Consider the following 21,417-nt stretch of genomic DNA (forward strand, 5'->3'; position numbering starts at 1 on the left):
TATATTTTTTTAAGATGGTCCCTTACATCACATGGTATCTGAATAAAAAAATCACTTTCAAGTTGAATATAGGGAAAAGCAATCTAGATCAATTTATTTTGTTTAAAAATATATTTAGAGAGAAATTTTTTTTTAATTTGAACAAGATGAACAGAAGAAAAAACCAATATCATGAAAAAAATATATAATTTGTTTTCTCAGCACCAATGTGTGAAGAAGCAGCTTCAAGCCAACACCATCAAATTTTCCGACCTGCAATAACACCAAGTGCAAGAACAACGAGCAATAACAAGATGGTTTTCATGCTGAAAAAGCTACTGCCAGTTCCAGGGTGTACAGTTGAGTTTGAAATGAGATGCCCTTGAGCTGAGAGACTTCGATTTTCAACTGTTCGAGAACCACTACCTGTCACTCTCCAGCGGAGTCCTTCTTCCTGCAAAATCATAATTAGCACAAAATTTTCAAATTGAATAATTAATTACATGAACAGCAGTTACTTTTAAAACCTAAAAATTACTGAAATATTTTTTTTAATGATTATATATGTCTAAAAAAATTGTTCTTGAGAACAACAGGTCAAAAATAAATGCTATAAATCTATGCAAGAACAAAATATTTTAGACATCTCAGCAGTTTTAATAGAAAATATTGAAGTATATGTTGAGAGAAAACCATCATAAAACCCTAAGTTTCCTTCTCATTCATATTTGTAACAAATCAAACACGTTGATCAAGTTTTTTTAAATTCATACCTTAAGCTGCGAGTTCTCGGAACGTAGCTCATTAAGCATTTGCCGCAAACGGTTATTCTCATTCTCCAGTCTATTCACTTCTGAATCCTGCAAAATAAGTTGAGAAATGAAGCCATATATGGAATATATAAAGGGTGGATACTATCGACAGCCCAATAATTTTTTACACGTGATTTCTTGTGAAAAACTAATATAGAAAAGTTTTTCTGTTTTAAGATCGGATGAATATTTAGGGAGTTTTGAATTTTTGTGACGAATTATTTTTGTGATGGTCATTTACGCACCAAACAACCAATGAAAGTAGAATTCTTTTTTTCTAGCAGACGGCTGAAGACTTTTTGAAAACAAACTGAAATATTCAATCTCATTAGAAACCAAGTTCAATTTTCTTTCATGATTGGTGCTAAGAGTGATATTATAATCCTTTTATCACGTATTAATTTGCCCATTATACTGGCAAATTTATCACCAGATTTTCAGAGTGTTAGCCAAAAATGGGATCTATTTGAAAAATTCTTTTCTCAACACTTTTTTTGCCAAAATGCAATAATTTGTTCTTCACTGTCAAGTCAATTTTTTTGAGCGAAGGTGCATACAGAACAGTGTTGGCTGCACGATAGTTTTTTTTACGCTGTTGTTTTAATCAGATTACATGTTGATCAATAAAGCAGGGCAATGTTTTTTATTTTACTTTCATCAAAACTGTTATGCGTAAAATGGTAGCTTGACAAAGGTGACTGGTAGAAACAGTAAAAATAATGACTCGAACTAATTATTTTATGAATTGGCATATTCAAAATAATTAGTGGCTGCAGATTTTCCAATTGATTATTTGTCAAGTCACATTTTCATACCAAATTCTACATGTTACAATAAAGATTTTTCATTTCTCTGTGACTGCAATTGATTTAAACTGCACTGAAACGTTAATCAATTTACTTTACCTTTTTAATTCAAAATATTTTGACAACTTATTCCAACCTACAGAACTTGGTCATTTTTTTAGATAAAGTTTAATTTAAGATCTTATTTATATCTGGGGACAGTTGCTCCAAAACCTTAGCGGGGACAGACTTCAGACTCTCTCCGTCTCTTTGAGATCTTTTTTTTTTTTTTACAGTTTCCCACTCAAAAAGTAGGATGGGGAGGGCACCCCCTTAAACAACATATAATAATAGCATCATATAAGCATAACAAATAAAAAATTTCTAAATTTTCATTTTTTTTTTTTTTTTTCATAGCACTACTTCAATTTTATCCTATAAGATTCACTCAAGTCAAAGCAAAATGACTTGGTTACAAAAACAATTTTTGGCCAAAACAGTGATGGCAACTAGCAACCACAGATAATTATTTTCTCTCGGTGTTCTCACATAATTTTTTCCCAAAAAATCATAGCCCTTTCCTCCCCCTAGTTCTTATTTTCCAAAAATAAAGCCATCTCTTGTCCGTTTGCACTTCTAAATATGGTTTTGAATATTGTTTCATATACACACACTCGTAACATAAATGAGATGCCGTAAAAAAATTTTATAAACTGCATTTGTTAGATTTTATTCAGACCATTTTTTGTAACCTTGATCCATTTCATTCAACAAGCTTATTGTGTTAATCAAGTTGTGTTGCAGAATTACAATCAAAGGCTGTGGTACAACCCTGGCCCCTACATCTAGGATCTTTGGCAGGCTCTAAGCCAGACTTTTCAAGGGTTCTTCTAGAGTGAATTTATAGCATGAAAAAAAAAAGTTACGATGATTGTCTCAGTCCCTGTCAGCCCCCATCCTTGCGGGGACCATGGATGGAACATGTAAATCTTTGGAAACTTCTAAGTTGGAACTGGGGAAAAAATATAATTGTTGGTGAAACTTTATACATTTAAACGAGACAAATCAAATGAATAGACGTGCACAATTTTTATCAAAGCAAAAACCCTTTTTTATTTTGGGTATAAACAACTGTGTAAAAATTATAAAAGTACGCACACAAGGGGGAAAAAATGTTTTTTTGCCTTCTTGATTTCTCTTATAGGGTTAATAGATTATTTTCACCTTCAAAAATGTCAAGTTATCCGTTTGGTGAATTCGGCAGGATTATGAAGCGACGTAATCAATTATTAAAGCATTATAACTCCTTAATTATTGGTTGAACCAAAAAACTGAACACTTTTCTATATTAGTTTTTCACAAGGAATCACCTATAATTATAAGGGAGTCGATAGTATCTACCCTGTGTATACATATACATAGTAAATTCTCGATATGAAAAAATGATTGTCATTATATGGAACATTCAGGAATTGTAACCGAATGGTTGCTATAACAAGTGTCGACTGTCCCAAGTAAAATGTTTTGCATTCTGCAGAGAGCCCTCAGCTAGCTGACTGAGAATGTTCTGAGATAAAAATTCCCATAATGGTGTTTTCTACAATTTTTTAAAATTCTTCTCTAGATTGTTTAGCAGCAGCACTGATTATTCTGTGACATACATCAGTGTTTTCAGCATATTCTGCTTTGAGGGTCAACTGTATATACTAAAAATTTGCGTATGAAAAAAAATCTTTAGTAAAAAACAGCTTTTCAGATTACTCAACCAATTTCACAGACAGACAACATTAAGTGTTTTAAACATAAATACAACAGAACCTGTATGAAACAAAACATCAAGAGATCAAAAATATTGTTTTAGATTTAGTTTGCCATTTTATACAGGTGCACATCAAAGCACTAATCATCATGGACGGACTAGTAAACCCAGATTTAACACCATTACGCAGAATTCTGGTGCTATACATGGGCAGAGATGTGGGGGGGGGGGGGGCATTCAGCATCAAAGATGAAGTTGACTGATCTACATACATATGCATATATGAATTGACATCATTGTGCCCCTCCAAACTTCCAAGTCGATCTCCACATATGGCGCTATAACAAGTTTAGCATTTCAGTTGATGCTCGATTTTAAGAACCTCCAATCTACAAACAAGCTGTTTGTAACAACTGTTCCTCTGTCCCGAACAGTATGCCATAGAGATAACATCAATATTCGTTCTAATTAACAAACTTCATTTTTCTTTGGCTATTTTATTCTTTTGGCCACCCCCGAATTTGTTAAACTAATTATCAAGTCTGTACGAGTTTGTAAAAATAAGCATCTGCTGTATATTAAATCAAGGTAGAACTTGTGTAATTCCTACCAGTGTTCGACAAAATGCACCTAGATGCATAAAAATTTAATTTTACTCCAAATTTTAGGAATTTTTGTTTAATAGAGGTGTTTTTTATTCAAAAAATGAATATACCCCTCTCTTTACAAAACTACCCACCTTCAAATTTTGGCGAGGAGTGAAATTACTCTTCAAAATTTTATTGGATAACACTAATCCCTACATATGGAAGATGTGTTTTATTTCTGGGGATAAGCAGGGTTGGCACTATAACAGGGTTCGACTGTTTTGCTTTTTTACTTTGTTCAGGATAGGTTTTGCATCCTACATTTCACTGTACATGAGAGTTAAAGCAACTGCAATTTTTAAATTATATGTTCCGAGTTGTACTTAAAATATGCATTTTTTAAAAATCACCTTCGACTGCGTTGGCTGCACATCACCAGAAATCTCGGGAGTACCAATCTTTTCTTGTTTTGAATCTTTGTCAGGGACAGCAATTTCTGCTTTTATCGATTGCTAACAGAAAAAAAAAAGTATGAAGTCAACGACAGATAGATTCTATAAGCAAAAAACACTAAAGTTGAACTGGGATGGGCATTTCGATAACTTTTTTTGTTTCCATAAAACCAAGACAAATTTTGCAAGAAATTATTTAAAAAAATCACTTAAATTAAGTTGATTTTTAATTCTTATATTCATTCTTTTAAAATTTAGTATGCGTATGAATCTCTGAGGTGCAAATACAGGCTGATCTCCATCAAAAAGAAGTCTTGCCACAGAGAGCAACAGGCCTACAATGATACAATTACTCAATCACCACATTTTGGTTATAGTGAGAAAAATTGATGGTACACATAACAAGCATTACACAGAAAAAAACTTCACCTTAGGTGCACAACACATACATGTACATTCCAACATGCGTGAATTCTTTAGAAACTCTGCAGAGGAATATGGACTAGGTGCATGTGTGGTTTAGTAGTAGTACATGTGTGAATATTTGTTTCTCTGTCTACCACCAATATTTTCCATAAGAAAAATAAAATTGAAAGACAATACAAGCTCTTACAAGAGGAATTTTTGTTTACTTCTCAAATAATCACATTAATGGGGTATCGCAACCTAAAAGTGTTTCATTTTGCACGTAATCCAAGTTACAAGAGCAATATGCTCTAATTTGCACAATGCATTTATCTCGTAAAAACAAAAATACTTTTATTATACATAGAAACTATGATTTGAAACACTATGATTTGAATCAATTTTTTTTATTAAGTAAGGTATGGCTTGGAATAAGCACTCTTGCAATTATGTTTTTAAAAATAAAATTTTTCATAACTGATGACAGTGAAGGTAATGAGAAAAATACATGTGTAACACTCTTTCATATAAATGAAAATATTAATTTCTCCTCACTTTCGAACTAATCTGCCAATCAAAAACGCATGTCAGCTTGGTTCTCATGAACTGATCTGATGGTGTGTCACGCAACTATGAGAGAAAAAAAATTCAGTTTTAAAATAAAATTAATGATGCATTTTATTGCCACAAATGAAAATTTATTGCAAGAAAAATGTACATTACCTTTCTCTAACACAAACCATGAATATGTTATGAATTATCCTTGAATATCTAATTCCAGATCATGCACAGTCACACAAAATTATCATAAAAAAGGGGTATCTATCCTTAAATATACAGGGTGCATAGGTAACAGGGCATATGACATTTTACTGGCAAACCGTTGATCCTAGAGGCATACTTTCAATTACAAAAAGTATCCAAATAATGTGTAGTACTGAGATACATGAGTTGAACAAAATAATATGAACACCTGTGAAATGAGACAAAATCTTTAATAGGCTGTTGGTCCTCCTTTTGCCTTAATTACAGCTTGTATCCATCGTGGGATGGACAAATACAAGTCATGCACCCACAGTCACTGGGATACGTAGCTGCCACTCCTGCAAAAAGGTCACTAATTCAGAACATGTCTTTGGAGTTGGAAACCTACAGCACAGTTTGGTCTGCAAAATACCCCACAAGGTTCAATTATATTAAGATAAGGGGACCGAGCGGGCCACACGAGCTGTTGATCATGATGATGATGCTCGAAAAATCACATCATATAGTTTGCATTTTTAATTATTTCTTTATTTGCATTTCTTGCTCCATTTATCGTCAATTTTCAAGGACAACAGATTTATCATTTGTTTATGTTTTGCTAGAGAAGGAGATGTACTCTCGAAGCAAAGTCTTTAGATGAAACATTACTGCAGTTTGATGCTGCAATTAAGAAATTTGGAATTTTTTTTTCACTTTTTTCCCCTCAACTTTTGACCAAAATTTCCTTCTGGTTACCTAATGCCAGAAGAGAGATATTTTTATATGTTTTGAAACACTGATTAGAAACTAAGTATGTTGAAAATGATTTTTTTTTTTTTTTTTTTTCAGAAATAAAAGATGTCTTTGAACTAAAACATGTGGTAAAAAGTGAAAATTTTCAATTTTATAGTTCCAAATAAAAAAAGCCAGGAATGGACATTTAATAAAAATGCTTGTCTTTTTTTTTTTCCTGAATAAATCTAATTCGTGAATTACGATTCTAATTTATTTAAAATTCTAATTATTTGAGGTTCAACTGATGGCTACATTCTTCTCAATACAAAATTTGATAGGTGACAACTAGTGTTGCTGGACTTGAACCAATATTTTCCATGATAGGGAAGAGAAAAAAGCTGGAGAAAATTTGTATTTTGCTATAAACTATTTATAAAAAATATTTAAAATCATAAAAAAGATTAAATATGAAATTATACTTGTCCTAAAAATATATATTGTTGAAAACAAGGATATTTTTGTGAGATAAAAGAAAACTATTTTAAAATTTGAAAAATGAGCTGAGGACAGCCAAGAGGAGGACATTTACTTAACAAATTAAATTTTTTTTGAGCAAATTTTAAAAATCTATTGATAAAAAAATTAAAAACAAATTGACCACTTTTCAGAAACTGAAATATAAATAGAAAATGATGGGAAAAAGTTTTGTGTCAAATATATTTAATCTAAACTGCAGGGGAGACAATTAAGGCAGATTCCATGTGTGTGTGTGTTGAGAATCACCCATGAAAACTTATTTTTCTTTCTTTCCTCCAGCTTCTCTCGTCTAGAAGCTAGTGATTTCCCTTTCCCCCCCCCCCTTCCTTTCTCAGTGCTGTACCTCATCATGCATTGTTTGAATGACATCACTAACATTCTAGGGTTGTGAGATTTTTGAATTCATTCTTGACCTCTGGCATTTGAAATATTAATGTTTACAATTTTTTTGAGTGACTCAATGATTCTACCAGATTTTCTCTTTGTATTTTTGTGTATATTTAAACAAGTCGAATCAGTGGTAATTTTTTCAAAACTTTTTGAAGATGTCACCTTAGGACCCTTTCCTTGTTACATCAAATAAAATTGTTTCAAATAAAAAACAGGATGTATGCTCGAGACTCAATATCACATCAACAAAAGCTGATATGAGGAGCGATGGGCAAATTAATAAAAAAGAGCTTGTATCAACAAAAAGACTAAGTCACAACCCTATCAGCAGGTAGCCGCTCAAAACTCATTTTCAAGGAAGAGTGAATAAATCAACCAAATCTCAAGTTCACATTCAAGTAGTGTCATATATTAATCACTATTTAGATATGATCATTTTACAGTTTCACGTACAAAATTGTCAAGGTTAGCACCATCATAATCTTGAGTTGGAGCATAGATCGACTGGACCATGAATTTGTGTTTGCTCTTGTCCGAAGCCTCAAAATCAGCAGGCTGCAGCATCACTTGAATGTGGAAAAAAAAAGTATATGAATACACTATTCATAATATTTTTGAAAGTACATTGTTAGAAAGTACATTTTTTAAAGTTTGAAAATTTCAAGACGAACTACACCAGAGATTCATTGATTATTTCACATCCCCCAAGGAATGAAACAATAAATTAACAAGAAGAAATTAACAATTTTATTCATTAAATCAAGGAAATTGTTAAATTGGGATCAAATTGATCAGGAGCATAAACATACTCGAAATAAAAAATTTATTTAAAAGATACTTACTTCGCAGGTTGCTGTTACAATTTATTTCTGACAACAATTGAAAAAAACCCCAGTAAACTTAAGAATAAAGTCAGAATGCATAAAAAAATGGTGTTTGATAGAATTTTGATATGTCTAACATTTTTATTAAATTATGATGAAAATTTAATTTTTTTGCTAATCGAGAAACGTTTTTTCTTCAGATGAGAGATCTACCATCCTTCTTTACTTGTCAAGACAGCGCACAAACTTTAAGTTTTATTTCTTACTGAAATCTAAATATGCAGACAACACAATATTCTATGGTATCTATGTATACCAACTGGTCACTGAAACCTTCCCACACACATTCTGAATGGCTTTATTGTGCCCCCCCCCCCCCCACTATACTCAAAAAGGAACAGATTCCTATTCTCTCCTTTTTTGTTTGTCTCTAAAGAAAGACTGGAGGTCAATTACTGCGAAGTCAAATTTTCAGGTTGTGGTTTTGAGTGACGAGAAATTATTATTTTTTTTTGGTAGTTTAAAAAATATTTGTTGTATTTAGGTTTATTTTATTTGTTAAATAGTAGTTTTGATTTATATTTTTGCCAGAATTTTAGAAAAAATTTGCCAAATCCAGGAATTTATTGAATCAAGAGTTTGTTAAATGAGAGTCCGACTGTATCATAAATTTTGAGGTGCCTTCAAGTCCAGTGACTTGGGTTGGGAATCCCTGCCCAAACCCTTTGGCCACCAAAATCCCCAGCGGAAGTGTCTAAAGTCAGAAGAGTGTTCCTGGAGCCACTTTGTAGCAATTCTGGACGTATGGGGGTGTCGCATTGTCCTGCTGAAATTGTCCAAGTCCGTCGGAATGCACAATGGACATGAATGGGTGCAGGTGATCAGATAGGATGCTTACGTACCTGTCACCTGTCAGAGTCGTATCTAGACGTATCAGGGGTCCCATATCACGCCAACTGCACATGCCCCATACCATCACAGAGCCTCCACCAGCTTGAACAGTCCCTACATGTCAAATTGTGCAGACCCTGTATGCACAAATGTGGGAGTTACTTTTTCTCGCTGTAGAAATTTGCTAGACAGATGCAAACTGCTTTTATCAATATTACACCAAAATACATTTAACAAGATGAAATTCAGACCAAATATTTGTGAGGGTCCTGTATTTCTGATGGCATTTGACAAAAAAAAAATTTCCTGTGAAATTTATGTTTGAATGTACTTTTTGAACATCAATTATGCAAAAACATCTTAAAAATTCTAAAAAAAAAAAAAAAATACTCTGGTATTGAAAGGATCAATTACTTTGCCGAAATTTTATTCCGAAAAATATTTGGCAAATATCACAGTACACTATTTGGAAATAACTGATTTAAACTCTCTCTCATATAAAGAATCAGTGCCCTAGATTTTAATAGTTATAATAATCTGACTAATCAGATGGAAAAATTTTAGCCAAATTGGAATAATGGTTAGACAAATCGACTGAATTTGTGGCAACATTGGTGAAAAGCCATTGGGGATGGGATGAATAGTAATTTGGATATGTAACCGAATACAGAATATTCGGCTAATGCTGTTTTTTCCCAAATATTGAATATTCAGTAGCCAAATATTAATTTTCTTAAAATTCATCAAAATTTCGAATAAAATTTGTGTTTCTAATTGGAAATAAAATTACTGATAATTTTAAATTATTGATATTGAATTTAAATTACACAATTTATTATTCAAATAAGTATTAAAAAACTGGCAATTGAAAGACTTTTATTGTCATGATACTGACAATCAAATTTAACTATAATAAACTTATGTTGCGCCATGTAAGTATTTCAATATTATATTTATAGAATCAATTTTTTTTTCAACACTTGTTACGATTTTAATCTAATCAAAAGAAAATGTATTTATTTACTCTCAACTAGTAATGCATCATCAAATTTAGAACATATTTTTTTAGTTTTACTCTTTAGATGTTCTTTGTGCCTCTTCCACAGTACAGGCGTAACTGTGCAGGTATAACTGAGCGTGTGTAGGGGCTTTTAGGAGCAAAGTTAGAGAATTCTGAGTATCCCTCACAAATATAACAATTATAGATTCATTAGGATCATTGTCTTAAATTAAAATTCGGATGGAATTGTCGATGCATTACCAAAAGATGCTCATTAGCGAGATCTGGTAAGATAGATTTGAGTATTTCTTCCATGTCTCATCAACAAATCCCAATGATTTTGCTATTTGAATTATGTTATACCTCTAACTTGCAAGCCCATTTTCTGGACTAAAATCAAGCTGCATACCAAATTTCAAATCAACTTTTCAAAATCGTGTTATAGTGAAACCGTGTAAAGCAAAGGATACCTGTAAAATATAATTGGTAAATCTTCAACTTACGGGAAAAATTCCAATTAATATAATTTTTTAAAATTAGTTTCTTGTGCTTAAATTCACACAAATATTCAGCCGAATAAGTAAGCATTGTTAGGCCAAATAGGACGAATACAGAATAACAGCCACGTATTCATCCCATCTATAATAACAGATACTCAGAAATTGAACAAATAAAGAGATAAGAGTGTATGTCAACAATCTTTCATTTACTCGCAAATGAAATATTTTGTCACAATTTGGCATTACAATTTAGCAGAGAATGTGGGATACAAATGTCAAAGTTGAACATCTTAAAGTACAGTGAAATAGTTATCCCCCAAACTGATTAAACTAACCCTTGGCACAGATTAGATATATTATCTTACGCAAATTCGCAAAATTTTCTGATGATCAATAAACAATACCCAATCCATAATTTATTTTTGAGACAGAGGCATCCATACAACATCAATTAAATTAAAAGTACATTATAAACAGGGCCGTTGTTTCAACTTTTTCTGGGGGGGGGGGGGGGGAACGCAAAGCACATGTACTCAATGTATGTATATATATATATTCGTATATATATACAACATTATTAGTGTATTTTCGAAAGCTGGGGGGGGGGGGGAGCAACACCCCTAAATGACGGGCCTGATTATAAACTCATTATAACAGACCCTATCATAATGGATGTCCCTTATAATGGGCAGTTGAAAAAATTGTAATCATAAATAATGTGTGTGTGCTTGTTTTTATCTTTATTTCCATGCAAGCGATTAAATATTGATCATTGTGTAGTCTTGCATAAACATGGATTCACTGCAGTATTCATACCACTTCATAGCCAGAAAAATTATGATTAATACAATATATATATACACACACCTTTTCATGCAACTTATGTCGAAGGCTGCTTTTTAATCAATATATCGTCCCTCTTCACGCCAGAAGCACGAATGTGCAATGTTCTTTGGAATAAAAGAACATGGGACATTACCTTTGAATGTTCATTCGACCCATGCTACACTATGACCAAAAATATTCTCTAAAATTCTGAGAATATTCTCAAACTAAAAATCGTCATTATGAGAAGATTATGCCAAAAATTTTGTTTAAAATGTTTCCAGCAATAAAAACTGAATTATATCTCATAATATAAACAAAATTAATAAAACTTCTATAATTATCTAAAATGAATATTCTCGATTACTCTTCAATTTTTACAGCCAGGAGAATATTTTCATGCTCCAAGAATATTCTCACATTACATTGCTCATTTTTTTCCCAAAAATGTCATATTTTTTCTGTATATTAGGCCTATATATTTTCAACAAAACATACTTGAATTTCTGATCCATCGCTGAAATCCAGGATTAAAATTATTTTTCACTTTATAAACAAAAATCATTATAAATATGAGTACTATATGCCATATGTTTGTCAGTTAACACTTTCTGGTACAGTGCTCCCCATAGTTAAGATACCTGTTTACATTGTTCTCTATAGGTTTTGCAAAAATGTCTACCATTCAAAGGGTTAAAAGTTTTTCTCCTAACATTTCATTTTGATCCACTGTGATTATGTAACTGTCTATTTCACACTGTCTATTTCCTACCCAATCATTGGCAATTTCGCTTACTTACAACATCATATTCGGCTAAAATTGCCAATTTCCTGCACTTGAAATCCTAATTTTATATATTTTACTTAGAAAACACATCAGTCCGGAATGGCAAGGTCTGAAAAAAGTATTTTCATTTGAGATTTTCCATTCAACCAAAGCAAAATTTGTGGGGTTTTAGGATTTTTTTTTCCACAAAGATAGAAAAAATCGGAAGAATCTGTCCTCAGACCAGAAGATTTTAAAAAATCTGAAGACTTTCAGTTAAATTGGGTAAATCAGAAGCACACTGACATGTATGTATAAGAATTAGTTTTCATAGACCAGACTTTCATTGAAATGGTCATCGCATTAAATTTATAATGAGGCTCTACTGTACACTCAAATTAATATAGGCTAATTAAACTATTCCAATCTTTGGCATGAAGTGAAAAACAATATTTCAAACAGACATACTAATGTACAATAATTCTTATGAACAACATACCTGCCACCGATATGGTCTTATTCGGTTGTATCATACCAGAATTCGGTCTCACACAATATGTCTTGGGAGCTGTTGTTTTGAGCTTGAAGATTATGGTCCAATCTGTCGGATTGGTCAATTTCAAGTACGATGTGATCACATCATCATAAGGACCTGCACAGGATAAGAGTGAAATGATACGTATTTTAAATAGCCCAATGAATGATTAAATAACATTTATACATATGAAATACACATAATTGAACACAAATTTATTAACATCCCCAAAACACTGATGCATTATTTTTTGTATTTCATCACAGAAATCATAAATTTTCATCATAATTACAAGGATTCCAATTCAATGGACGACATTAAGCTATATACGGGGTGTCCTGTAAGTGCCTTTATCTCATCCACTGCCCGTCTTAGAGGTATGATTCCAATTTTAAAGAAATACTAGTCACAATTTGAAATTTAAAATTTTTCGATATAAAAAGAATCCAGAACATATAAAATATACACTAAAAGTCTATGAGTATGGCTAATAATGGCAATCCCGCTATAAGGAGTGATTTGCAGGTGATTGTCAAAGAGCTCATATAGCAAAAAAAACTTCTGCTTATATAACGAGAAGTCTGCTGGGTCTCTACAATGACACTGTAATTTTCTGGTTTATTTATCTAGACCAGTAGTTCTCAACCGGTGCTCTGCGGAGCCCTGGGACTCTGCAGCAGCTTTTACAAATAATACAAATACAACGCCACAACAGGCAAAATGCCGAAAAGAGGGCAGAGAACCCTCTTACGTTAGATATTATCTAGGAATTTATTATTTCACTGTGATAATTTTACCATGTTAATATTTTTGTAACCAAAGAACGCCAAATCCATTTTGAACAGCTGCAGCCCTGTTTACATGGGTGATATTGTGGTTTGAATGAGGATGGTTTTTATTTGAATATAAACATGCTCAGTTCCCCCTCCCCCATTGTAGCCTCGTTTTGAAATGAAAAATGAATTGATTTTTGAAGGAATTGTGGGCAGATTGCAGGCAGAAATTTCTAGGGGTTTGACACAGAGATTGTAGATGATATTAAAGGAAACCAGACATTGCTCTGCCTTTGCTACAGTGTGGCTTGAAGAAAGTAAAATAAATCAGTAAATTTGATTAATAAAAAAAAAGGTGTGAAGGGTTCCACCATATAAGTTATATACTAAAACGGACTCCTCGAGGCAAACGGGGCTCAGCAATAGAAATTATACGTTGAAAAGGGCTCTGTGAGTCAGAAAAGGTTGAGAACCCATAGTTTCCCAACATTTTCTTCCATCACCACCTTCATCAGCAATATTTTTCCTCTCATCGCTTCCCCCCCCCCCAACTCAAGTGAACCCATGGGATCCTGTGTCAAGTCGGTAGCTTCTATTACCCCCCACTGGACCATTCCATCGCCCACCAGAGGACAGTATTTCCCACTTTGGGAAACATTGATCTAAACTAATAATTACCTGCGTTCAATTTGTTAAGTGAAATATACAGCTGTTTATTCAAAATATGTGCGATAGAACATTAGAGGATTAGGTTTTTGACTTCGGGAAACCAACTTAGTATTAAAATTGTCAAAAAATTATTGTCAATATTTTCAAATAGTTTTTTCAAACCTGATTGATACATTAAATAGCAAAACACTTACTTTTATGTGTAGATTACTTACTTTTATATTTTTAATTTTCTAATATATATACCTGCCTAAAATTTCAATCCTTATGAAAACTCAAGTGCAGCATATGTTAATACACAAATTAAAATCCTTTATTTTCACCTAAAAATTTCTCAGCTCAGGTTGTATAAATTCAGTTTTAAAGAGTATTATCAGGAACTTGACGAGCCTGCATTTGGATATAAAATTGGAGAAAGAAAATATAATTTTTTTTTTATACTGCCCCCCCCCCCCCCATTATTATTGTTTCACGAAGCAGGTTTAAACCAAAGACAACAGTATAATCTAGTTGGAGCAGACAACCACAGAATTTCAAAATTCTGAAGCTCATATTCGCATCTCAAATTTCCAAATTGGAGGCACCAATACCAGCCAGTTTATCCCATTAAAAAAAAGTCTCTCCGCAGAGAGCAGGCAGTGCTATGACACCATACTGACATAACATAAAAATTCAAGCATTTACCATCTTTACTTCAAAACACAGCAGCACGAGCAAGTACAAGAAACCAGCAGAAGTCAGACAACATACATATACATACACTCACACAACATGTTCCAACATGACTGATTAATTAGAAATTCTGTAGAGGAGTGTGTACAAGGTGCTTGTCCGGTTGAGCAGTAGTAATAGTAGGCAAGCATATAGAGAAAATAAACAAACCTTTCCAAGGTGCCACATTTGGTGACTTTCTGAAGGGTATCCAAAGTCCATGTAACCCGTACGCGTCATTAAAAATGTGCTGCTAGGAAAGTCCGGCTTAGGTTTTATTGCACAGTGGTACATCAACTTATGAAGTTTCGGCTAACGAACGTAATTGCAGAACAAACTATCTTTGCTAGCTGAGCAACTATTAGCTCACTATTAGCAACGTATGAGTTTGAGTACTATCTTTCAGAAAAGTCAACGAAAAAAAAAGAATTTTTTCATTCAGCCACAGTGAGAGAAACATTTCTCTCTGGCTATTCCCGCAAGCTGGGTTTTCCTAGAAGCAGGTTTTTCTGCGCTGCATGAACTGAATAGAACCATTCCACCCAAGCAGAAAGGTATAACTTTATCCCGCTACGCATTTGTGTTTCCCTAGCATGATGCATCTATTCTGTCATCTACTTCACCAAACACAAACTCTGGCTATATCGCTACATTGCAATTTATTGCCATTAGTGAGATGGGTTGGAAATGAAGGCGCTGCTTATTGGTGGTCGCCTTGAGTTCATTAGGGAAAGTATCTTATCTATATCCTCCCTTTGGTTCGAACTCGGGACCCTGACAACAACCTTCATGATGGTAGACGAGCATCTTACCACTATGCCACTTGGGCACAAAATAACTTTTGCGAATTGGATTCGAACTTTGGTCTTCAGTTTCGAAGTCTGATATACTATTAACACACTTAATTCTGACTTCTGTCATCTGACATTCACATATTTTTGCCAAACAAAAGCGGGAGACGGAAAACAAAAGTGAAGAGAAAATCCACGGAATTAGCGGCACACAACAAATTTGAATCGTCCAGAGGCAGTCTGCCAATTACACCAATTCACGTAAAGCGCTGCCGTGAGACGTGTTGCGATCTGTAGAAAAACAGCTCTTCCTATTGCTGAGAGGACCAGAGGCAAATTTATAGTTTTTCCACCCTTCTCCTATTCGTCTAATTTTCTTGACTGCTCTTTCCTCGAATTCACCACCCTGTGCTACAGCCAGCGTTCCCCCTTCTGCAAGTACATTTGTGTATATGAATCACTCTTTTAATCACTCCCATGTGTTCACACTTTCTTCAAGGCTTGCACACACTCTAGGCCACCCTTCTGATTGCTTACTGACATGGTTCATCATTCTTTTGGTCATTTACGCATGCTCTAGGTCAGCGGTTCTCCAAATATTTTTGTAGAGGAAACCCTTTTGGTATATAATTGCTGAGACTCAGCAGATCATTTTACTTATTTATCAGATTAACTGATTTATTTTATTGTCCTGGAGCGGCCACAGAGCTCCTGGGAAGTGCACACAGCACACCGGTTGAGAACCGCTGCTCTAGCTCATTCTTTTGGCCATTCACATGCTTGCACATGCTCTATGCCACTGTTTTGGTCATTTACAAGCTGTCACGGGTCTTCGATCACTCTTTTAACCACTGGCACACTTACACATTCTCTAGGTTACTCTTTTGGTCATTCACATATTTTCACACAGACTCTGGGTCACTTTCGGTCATTCGCAAGCTTGCACACACTCTAGGTCACTCACTGATCTAGTCCCTCGCTCTGTAGGTCATTCACATGCCCGCTCACACTTTAAGCCACTGTTTTGCTCATTCATGTTGTGCCTGCAAGCTCTCTAGGACGCTTAGTCACTCACTCCTTAGTTGTCTGAGCAGAGGCGGATTTATTGAGGTTTATGCAAATTTTGCAGGGAGCCCTCTAAACTTGTCGCCTTGAGCCCCAACGCCCTGTAAATACGCAATTGGAGTGGGCGGCGCGTCATGCTAGGAGATTCACATTTCACGCTGCACAGAAAACCTACTACTTAGTTATTGAAAGCGAATCGAAAACAATTTATCCGTAGAAAAACCCCGCAGCATTATTCTAATCAAGTCCTAGAAATGCGATAACAATCCCGAAGATTAAATAATCAACATCAATTGTAACCACATACTGATGCCAAATACTAGGAATGATTAAAAAAAAAAAAAGTGACTTTAACTTTGTTTACCTTTGAAATGCAGTTCGTCTGGAGGGTCGAGAATCAGCACTTGATCCAATTTAGTTGCGGCCATTTTTTTAAAATTATTTTTCAAACTTTCTCACGTCGAATTTCGCGTCGAGTCTTTTCCGCTCCCCACAAAACTGCTCTATCACCACAACAGACAACACACACACGGGGGGGAAAAAAAAACAATTCCTCCTGATAAACCGTTTGGGTTCTGAAATCGCTCGCGACGCTTCACGTTCTGGTCTCTCCGCCGCAAGAAAATAACAACAAAGTAGGAATGAATAATTAGAATTTCATTCGGAAAATAATTCCGGTTTTTATTTTAAAATGTTAGAATACAGATACATCTTTCGATAACTTGTGAACTGAAATTTATTGTTCTAGTTTTGTAAACTCTTCAAATGATTCCGAAACTGTATGAAGCATCATTGACCATAGTTTAAGGAAATAATCACGGGAACATAGGATAGCGGTACAATCATGTCATGGGTGTAGATACGGGGGGCGTGGGGGAGGGGATCATTGCCCCCCCCCCCCAGCGTCAAAGGTGAAGTCGACTGATATGTATATATGAATTGACATCATCATCATCGTGCCCCCCCCCCCATATAATTGGGGCTGATAGAACTCCAGCACAAGAGCCCGGAATAATTAACATCATTTTTTTTCCATGCGATCGTGCAACGTCTGGCCTTAAGACGGCAGTAAGGCATGGGCCCACCCAGGCACGGCCCGGGAGCCTCAAGAGAAGAGAGGGCCTCACAAAAAAGGAAAAGGCGGAAATTTTGAAGAATTTGTCTGGTAGGGCCTCAGAAAAATCACTTGGCCCGGGGGCCCATGATGCTCTTAAGACGGCCCTGCTTGTGGGGGGAGCAATGCCATCTTAACGCAAGGACCCACCCGGGCACGGCCTGGAAGCCTCAAGAGAAGAGGAGCCTCAAAAAAACTGAAAGTATTTTAATTTTTCGAGAATTTTCCAGGTAGGGAATCAGAAAAACCAATTTGACTCGCTCGAGGGCCAACGATTCTCTTAAGACGGCCCGGCTTGGAGGGGGCCAGTTAAAGATTCCAGCCTAGGGGCCCTTCCTTGAAGATGATGGGGTCCATGGCGGATAGTCCGACGGTTCTTAACGGGACGATAGATAGAGCATTCGAGGCGCATGGAGCGGGAAAAGGTAATAAAATGTTTTACAATGGGAACAGTGAGTCAACGATCTTCTCAAAATTTATTGGCGCGTTGGTCTTCTTGGTGAGTTTCTCCACCACAAAAAATTTTCACTTGTATTCATTTTACCGACAAATAAAAACCGGGGCCCTCAACCAAGGACCCGGGACCCAATTCTAATATTTTCAGTGAGCTCTCCCAGACTGGATTTATCTCGGACTTCTGCTATTGCAAATTTTTCAATGTTAAAGCAAAAATGAGTTTCATCAAAGGCTCCTCGAAATAAAACGTGTCAACTTCTCTATGAAGGTATCTGCCTGGACCCTGTCTGTTGTGAGCACTGATGATATATACACTCGAACCCCGTTGTAGCACCCCCGATATAGCGCCAAAGTTTTTCGGTGAACAAATCTTCTATATCTAGGCATTACACATGTTAATTTGTTATTCGATAAACGCCAAACTCGTCATGAAGCGCCAGAAATCTGCGAGGCAAATGGTGGCGTTATATCGGGGTTTGACTGTACATAATTGTAACGTGATCCCAATAGGTGAAACGGTACCCGATACGTTCAGAAGTTGAATGAATTCTTGACCCAAACTCGTAACCTGTTTCCGTTGCATAAAAACGAGCACTTTTCGAGTTTGTGATTTTATATTAGATAGTTTTTGCATGGCCCCCATATCTCGCAGCAGCTTCTGGAACCTTTGGTGGGCCCACAGCCGGATTTTCACGGGTCCCATAGTGAATTTACGGTATAGAAAAAAACCAAAATGATAAAAATTGTCCCGGCATTCGGGTTGGAGTCCTGTCCATGTCCCCCACAAGGATGGGGGCTGACCATTACCTCCTGGAGATACGTCTCTAGGAGGTAATGGGCTGACAGGGCTAGAGCAATGGGGCCCAGGGCTGAAAAAAAAGTGATGATAATTACCATCACTTTTTTTTCACGCTATAAATTCATTATGAAGGGACCTGTGAAAGTCTGGTCTGGGGGGGGGGGCACAAAAGATCCCAGTCTAAGGGTCCTTGCTCCTCTTAGTCCAACCCTTGTTGGAGCCATCAGTTTTGCACATTTCTCGTGGGCCAGGCAGAACCGTATTTATGTTTTTGCCGCCTGTGGGCTATACAAATTTTGCCGTCCCTCCCATTCCAGTCTAACTTTTTTACCCCCCTCCCATCCATCCCCCCACGCCTCCAGGTCGGGGCCCCTACCTGGAGGGGTGATGAAACCCCCCGAAAAGTTGGCAGGTTCCATTTCGGGGGGCTCTGGATGAGTCTCATTGATTTTTTTGTTTAACATTGTAGAATTTGCAACAGCGGAAGCCCGAGATAAAGCCAGTCTGACGCCCCACTAAAATTATGCGAAATGGTGTCCCGGGTAATTGGTTGGGGCCCTGGATTTTATTCGTTGGTATAATGAATACAAATAAAAAATTTTCATGGCTCTCGCAGAGGGGGGATGTCCAACAAGCTTCCAAGTCTGGGGCTCCATGTTTACAGGTTTCATTTTGGGGCCCATGAATGAATCTCATTCTTTTCCGTTCTTTAACAGAGTAGAATTTGCAACAGCGGAAGCCCGAGATAAATCCAGTCTGGGTCCCCCATTAAAAATCTGCGTATTGGTGTCCGCTACTGGATGTGGGGCAATCGATTTTATTCGTTGTAAAATTGAAAAGGGGGTTACAAGTATAAACTTTTCTTAATAAACTAAAAAAACCCCGCAGAAGTGCCGCAACACGACGTGGCATGGACTCGACTAATGTCTGAAGTAGTGCTGGAGGTAACTGACACCATGAATTCTGCAGGGCTGTCCATAAATCCGTAGGAGTAAGAGGGGGTGGAGTTCTCTTCTGAACAGCACGTTGCAAGGCATCCCAGATATGTTCAATAATGTTCATGTCTGGGGATTTAGGGGGCCAGCGGAAGTGTCTAAAGTCAGAAGAGTGCTCCTGGAGCCACTTTGTAGCAATTCTGGACGTGTGGGGTGTCGTATTGTCCTGCTGAAATTGTCCAAGTCCGTCGGAATGCACAATGGACATGAATGGGTGCAGGTGATCAGACAGGATGCTTATGTACCTGTCACCTGTCAGAGTCGTATCTAGACGTATCAGGGGTCCCATATCACGCCAACTGCACACGCCCCATACCATCACAGAGCCTCCACCAGCTTTAACAGTCCCCTGTTGACATGTAGGGTCCATGGATTCATGAGGTTGTCTCCATACCCGTACACGTCCATCAGCTCGAAGCAATTGGAACCGAGACTCGTCAGACCAGGCAACGTGTTTCCAGTCCTCAACAGTCCAATGTCGGTGTTGTCGGGCCCAGGCGAGGCGTAAAGCTTTGTGTCGTGCAGTCACCAAGGGTGCACGAGTGGGCCTTCGGCTCCGAAAACCCATATCGATGATGTTTCGTTGAATGGTTCGCACGCTGACACTTGTTGATGGCCCAGCATTGAAATCTGCAGCAATTTGAGGAAGGGTTGCACGTCTGTCACGTTTAATGATTCTCGTCAGTCGTCGTTGGTCCCGTTCTTGCATGGTCTTTTTCCGGCCGCAGCGATGACGTAGATTTAATTTTTTACCGGATTCCCGATATTCACGGTGCACTCGTGAAATGGTCGTACGTGAAAATCCAAATTTCATTGCTACCTCGGAGATGCTATGTCCCATCTCTCGTGCGCCGACTATAACACCACGTTCAAACTCACTGAAATCTCGATAACCTGCCATTGTAGCTGCAGTAATCGATCTAACAACTATGCCAGACACTTGTTGTGTTATATAGGCGATGCCGACCGCAGCGCCGTACTCTGATTGGTTCCATATCTCTTTATTTGCATACGCATGCCTGTACCAGTTTTTTTTGCTCTTCAGTTTATATATATTGTTTATATAATAATTATATATTATTTACTATAGAAATGACACATGGCATTTCTACACGTTTATGAAACGTGAATTTGAAAAAAAAGTTTTTCTCTCCCCTCTTTCTATGATCCAAAATTCGCCGCCCCTCCGAATTTGCCGCCCTGGGCTATGGCCCGCTCAGCCCCCCCCTGTAAATACACCACTGGGGCCAGGCAGGAAGGTGTGCAAACATAGAGTATATTTGAGAAAAATATTTTTTTCTAGTTTTAAATAGATGGCAGCATGTATCATTCTTTATAGCAGTTTTTCTTATTATTATTTACTTTCTTTTACATTAGATGGCAGCAAAAATCATGCAATTCGTTATTCAGCTCCACTAAGCTCAGTCAGTGATGGTAAAAGTCCTAGGAAATTTCCCATATTCGTGGGAAAAATTGGTCCACATGGGAAATTTTGGGAGTTCATCAAACTAAAGAATT

The 21,417-nt window shown here is 36.3% G+C and overlaps 1 protein-coding gene across 1 annotated transcript; it reads right to left on the reverse strand.

The window, feature by feature from the left end:
* Window positions 1–147: 147 nt before the first annotated feature.
* LOC149083451 (vesicle-associated membrane protein-associated protein B-like) lies at window positions 148–17,137 on the reverse strand. Its single transcript, XM_089236740.1, has 7 exons — window positions 16,900–17,137; window positions 12,491–12,643; window positions 7,639–7,751; window positions 5,335–5,409; window positions 4,333–4,434; window positions 753–839; window positions 148–433 (listed from the first exon to the last, which is right to left on the reverse strand). The coding sequence occupies exons 1-7, from the start codon at window positions 16,961–16,963 to the stop codon at window positions 239–241; spliced, it is 789 nt and encodes a 262-aa protein (XP_089092866.1). The 5' UTR covers window positions 16,964–17,137; the 3' UTR covers window positions 148–238.
* Between the last annotated feature and the right edge of the window lie 4,280 nt (window positions 17,138–21,417).

The sequence above is a fragment of the Pholcus phalangioides genome, unplaced genomic scaffold (genome assembly GCF_987345545.1).
Source record: "Pholcus phalangioides strain wild (caught in Gottingen) unplaced genomic scaffold, Ppha-v1.0 ptg000009l_1, whole genome shotgun sequence".
NCBI lineage: Eukaryota > Metazoa > Arthropoda > Arachnida > Araneae > Pholcidae > Pholcus > Pholcus phalangioides.

Coding starts and splice junctions, on each gene's coding strand:
- LOC149083451 (XM_089236740.1), bottom strand. CDS start 16,963: ATGGCCGCAACTAAATTGGATCAAGTGCTGATTCTCGACCCTCCAGAC. Junction 4,435..5,334: donor ATTGGCAGATTAGTTCGAAA/GTGAGGAGAAAT, acceptor TTTTTCTGTTAG/CAATCGATAAAAGCAGAAAT. Junction 434..752: donor CCGAGAACTCGCAGCTTAAG/GTATGAATTTAA, acceptor ATGATTTTGCAG/GAAGAAGGACTCCGCTGGAG.